The 3,872-nt window shown below is 47.1% G+C and overlaps 1 protein-coding gene across 1 annotated transcript; it reads left to right on the top strand.

Annotated features, from left to right (window-relative positions):
- Positions 1-264: 264 nt before the first annotated feature.
- LOC125548609 (inorganic pyrophosphatase 1-like) lies at positions 265-1,527 on the top strand. The gene has a single exon (XM_048712173.1). It carries the CDS (start codon positions 365-367, stop codon positions 1,181-1,183), a length of 819 nt encoding a protein of 272 aa, XP_048568130.1. The 5' UTR covers positions 265-364; the 3' UTR covers positions 1,184-1,527.
- Positions 1,528-3,872: the final 2,345 nt, after the last annotated feature.

Genomic DNA, 3,872 nt, shown 5'->3' with positions numbered 1-3,872 from the left:
TATGCCACGGCATAAACTACAACCAAACCGAATCCCCAGCCCAAAACCAAACCTGATTCACACAGCGCGCCTCCCGGAAAGGGCAGCTAATTACTGCAACGCGCCATCCGCAAAAATAAATAGATAAAAAATTAAAAAAGAATTACTGCAACGCGTCGGAGCGACTCCGATCCGATGCGTGCTCCTATTCATAGGCATCTCGTAATATTCCTCGGCATCTTCCCGCCTCCCCGTCCCGGGCCAGTATATAGCCCCGCGCCCGCCTCCCTTTCCTCGTCAGGACCACTCGAGGCAAACCGCAAACACGCACGCACGCACGCGCACTCCATCCAAGTCCAAGAAGAAGGACCGTACGTACGTCGAGATGGCCGGCGTTGTGGTGGTGTTCGACTTCGACAAGACCATCATCGACGTCGACAGCGACAACTGGGTGGTCGACGGCCTGGGGGCCACCGACCTCTTCGACCGCCTGCTGCCCACCATGCCGTGGAACACCCTCATCGACACCGTCATGGGGGAGCTGCACGCGCAGGGGAAGACCCTCCGCGACGTCGCCGACGTGCTCCGGGCCGCGCCCATCGACCCGCACGTCGTCGCCGCCATCCGGGCCGCCTACAGCCTCGGCTGCGACCTCCGGGTCCTCAGCGACGCCAACCGCTTCTTCATCGAGGCCGTCCTCGACCACCACGGCCTCCGGGGCTGCTTCTCCGAGATCAACACCAACCCCAGCCGCGTCGATGCCGACGGCCGCCTCCGCATCGCGCCGCACCACGACTTCCACGCCGGCCCGCACGGCTGCGGCCTCGGCACCTGCCCGCCCAACATGTGCAAGGGCCAGGTGCTCGACCGCATCCGTGCCTCCGCCGCGGCGGACGGAGGCAGGAAGCGCTTCATCTACCTCGGTGACGGGCGCGGCGACTACTGCCCGTCGCTGCGGCTCGCCAGGGAGGACTTCATGATGCCGCGCAAGGGGTTCCCCGTGTGGGACCTCATCTGCGAGAATCCCGGCCTGCTCCAGGCCGAGGTGCACCCGTGGAGCGACGGCAAGGACATGGAGGAGACGCTGCTGCGGCTCATCAGCCGGGTGCTCGTCGAGGAGAGCACGCTGCTGCCGCTCGACTGCAAGTTCGAGTCGCTGCCGGTGGCCGGTGGCCGTCCCATGCCGCTCGGCGTCAAGAACTGATACATCCATCTCTGCTGCATTGCTATTAATTTGGGGATCGATACTAATTAAGGATTAGGTGTTGGAGCGCCAATTGCGAACTTGATAGTACTCCCTTCGTTCCTAAATACTTTTATAAGTTTTTGTAGACACAAAATGAAAGAATCTATATACATTCGTATGTGGTTTATAATGGATCCTCCGTAAAGACTTATATTTAGGAACAGAGGAAGTAGTACAGTATTTGACTAATTTGTGCTTGTTTAGTCCTTGAGCCAACTGGCAATGTTGAAGCTCGATGTATCCCTTCTATCTATTGATTGACGAATACATGAGTTGATGTGACGGAAGTCAATTTCGGCCGATCTACTACTTCGAAATTCGAACATTTTCTTCTTTCGTACACAGTGTATATTAGTATATACTCAATAAATTCACGTATTTGTTCAATCCAACACATATCGAAACAAATTGGACTCGCTGAACTTAGCTGCTCCAGCGACATATTACGATACAGAGGGAGTACGTGTGTCACATGGTTCCAGCCAACACATCTAACAGCAATCTCACTAGTCACTAGTCTTTCATAAATTTGGGATCACAACATCTGACGAACGTTTGTTGGGATGAGTTGATATTTGCAAGGTTTTAGATGTCAATTTTAGTTGTATGAGGTTGAAAATTTTCTTCAAATATGCATGGCATTTTCTGAAAAAAGAAAAAAATGCGTAAAAAATCGGCAGGATTTGCCATTTCCTACCAAATAAACTTAAAAAAAAAACATACGCTTGACATCCTCTCCTAGTTGATGTTCGTCGGCTATCATTTTCGTGAATTTGTAGAATGCAAAAAATGGCAATTGTTTCATGCTCACAAATGGATGAACCTCCGTGCACAATTGAAGACTTACCAGGTAGGAAGTGCGGTCTGCCGCAACACTATGGGTGCGGTCATTTCCAACCCGGTAACAAAATAACTGGAAGTGATTAAAAGCAGAACAACAAATGAGATCCAAGTATAACAGTTCATTAACTATCATTACTAGACAATGGTAAACAGAAGTAATCGATAACAACAACAATATGATCAATACATAAGAGGTCACACATGCACGATAGATAATTTTAAGTACACACCTCATGATATTACATCGACGGTTCTTTAGTTCAGTTCGTAGTAGATGGCATAACTTACAATAGTAGTTGAGTTTAAGTCTTATATAGACACATCCTGTCTGATATCATAGAGGTAGGATACACACATATTTAGACTACAATAGGTAAGGGGTAACAGTCTTATGCAGACACATTCACTGCCTGATATGGTCCAGGTAGAGCAAACGTAATGTACAATACGGGCAATGCATATTTGCAACAACTTAGAAAGCCCAGCGATAAACCAAAAGCGCTTCATCCTCCACCCGTGGGCTGATTCATCAAGCATTTTCATCATTTCTTCACGCATCCACAACCAAAAGGATAAGGTACTGCATACATAGATTACCAACCACAAATCAACAGGATGCTCATCACATTAGTCATTGATGCAAGGAGAAGATCAAACAGACGTACCAAAAGGGCGAGCACTCAACAACACTTGACCTCTTCGATCTCAGTCCCTCCTTGCCTTTTTGTTTTTTGAATGGTGGTGCCCTCACCAGCCAATGGCACCTCCCTTAGTTCACCACAGAGAGAGAAAACAGTCAGACCACCCACTCAACAGCGATGGATCAAACAGGAAGCACCAGAGGCAAGTAGAAGTATATACCTTGTAGTACCACCCACCTTTTCACCTAGGGCAGCAGGACCATCGACCAACGTTGCATTTTCCTAGAAGCCCAAAGAACACGCAAACCAATCAGATAAGCATGTTATTGATATTGATCCAATGCTTACAAAAGACGGAAGGAACACCTTAGAATTGTCAACTGGGAACAGAGGCTTGTGAAAGTCAGCATTCGTTAGTTCAGTTTTAGAAAGGCCTTTCTTTAAGCCGCTGCCGCTGTAGACAACAAAATAAGTGATCTTTAGTCAACAGAAATGACCTGGACATGTTCACAACTCTCAATCAGGAATTGGTTTGATTGTTTAGATCCAATTCTTGTTGTACCTAGGTCATTTCTTTCCACCGAATCCATACCGAGTACAATAAAAATATATAGCAAAAAATGTTGCCTCAAGATAAGCACTAGAAGTTGGCTAAGGCTGACAAAGACTACAAATTGGAAGGCATCTTCATATACATATAGTCTACTAGAATGCGGCCAAGGACAATGACAAGGAGGTGCTACTGTTCTTTGATGCAACAATCTTTTATTCGTAAAACTTGTATTCCTTAGCTAAATATTTTATTCAAGGTTAATATGTTTCTGCTGTTTTAGAAGTTACAGGACGCACAAGAGGCACATCAACTACGGATTTGTAGACTGGGCTAGATACTTGTATGCTTTTTGTAAGATGGACGCCATCAGAAGAGACATGCATTAACCTTGAGCCTGGCCCGAGGTATGTTAGAACTATGAACCATCAATCAGCTGATCTCAAAGGATATGTATAGAGTAAGTGCAGTACACCAGTTGACAAAACAAAAAACAAAGTGAACACCAAGCAAGCAGAAATCAAAATGAAGCACGTGTAGGTATATTGGCAACCACTCACGGGCCAACCATTAGTACAGAATGCTAGTACTTTGACACAACTGAATGGTAACT

This window comes from Triticum urartu, chromosome 3 (assembly GCF_003073215.2).
Source record: "Triticum urartu cultivar G1812 chromosome 3, Tu2.1, whole genome shotgun sequence".
Classification (NCBI taxonomy): domain Eukaryota; kingdom Viridiplantae; phylum Streptophyta; class Magnoliopsida; order Poales; family Poaceae; genus Triticum; species Triticum urartu.
This window is presented reverse-complemented; position numbering and strand designations above follow the sequence as displayed.

Bases quoted from the DNA above. Each gene is read 5' to 3' on its own strand.
- LOC125548609 (XM_048712173.1), top strand. From the start codon at position 365: ATGGCCGGCGTTGTGGTGGTGTTCGACTTCGACAAGACCATCATCGAC.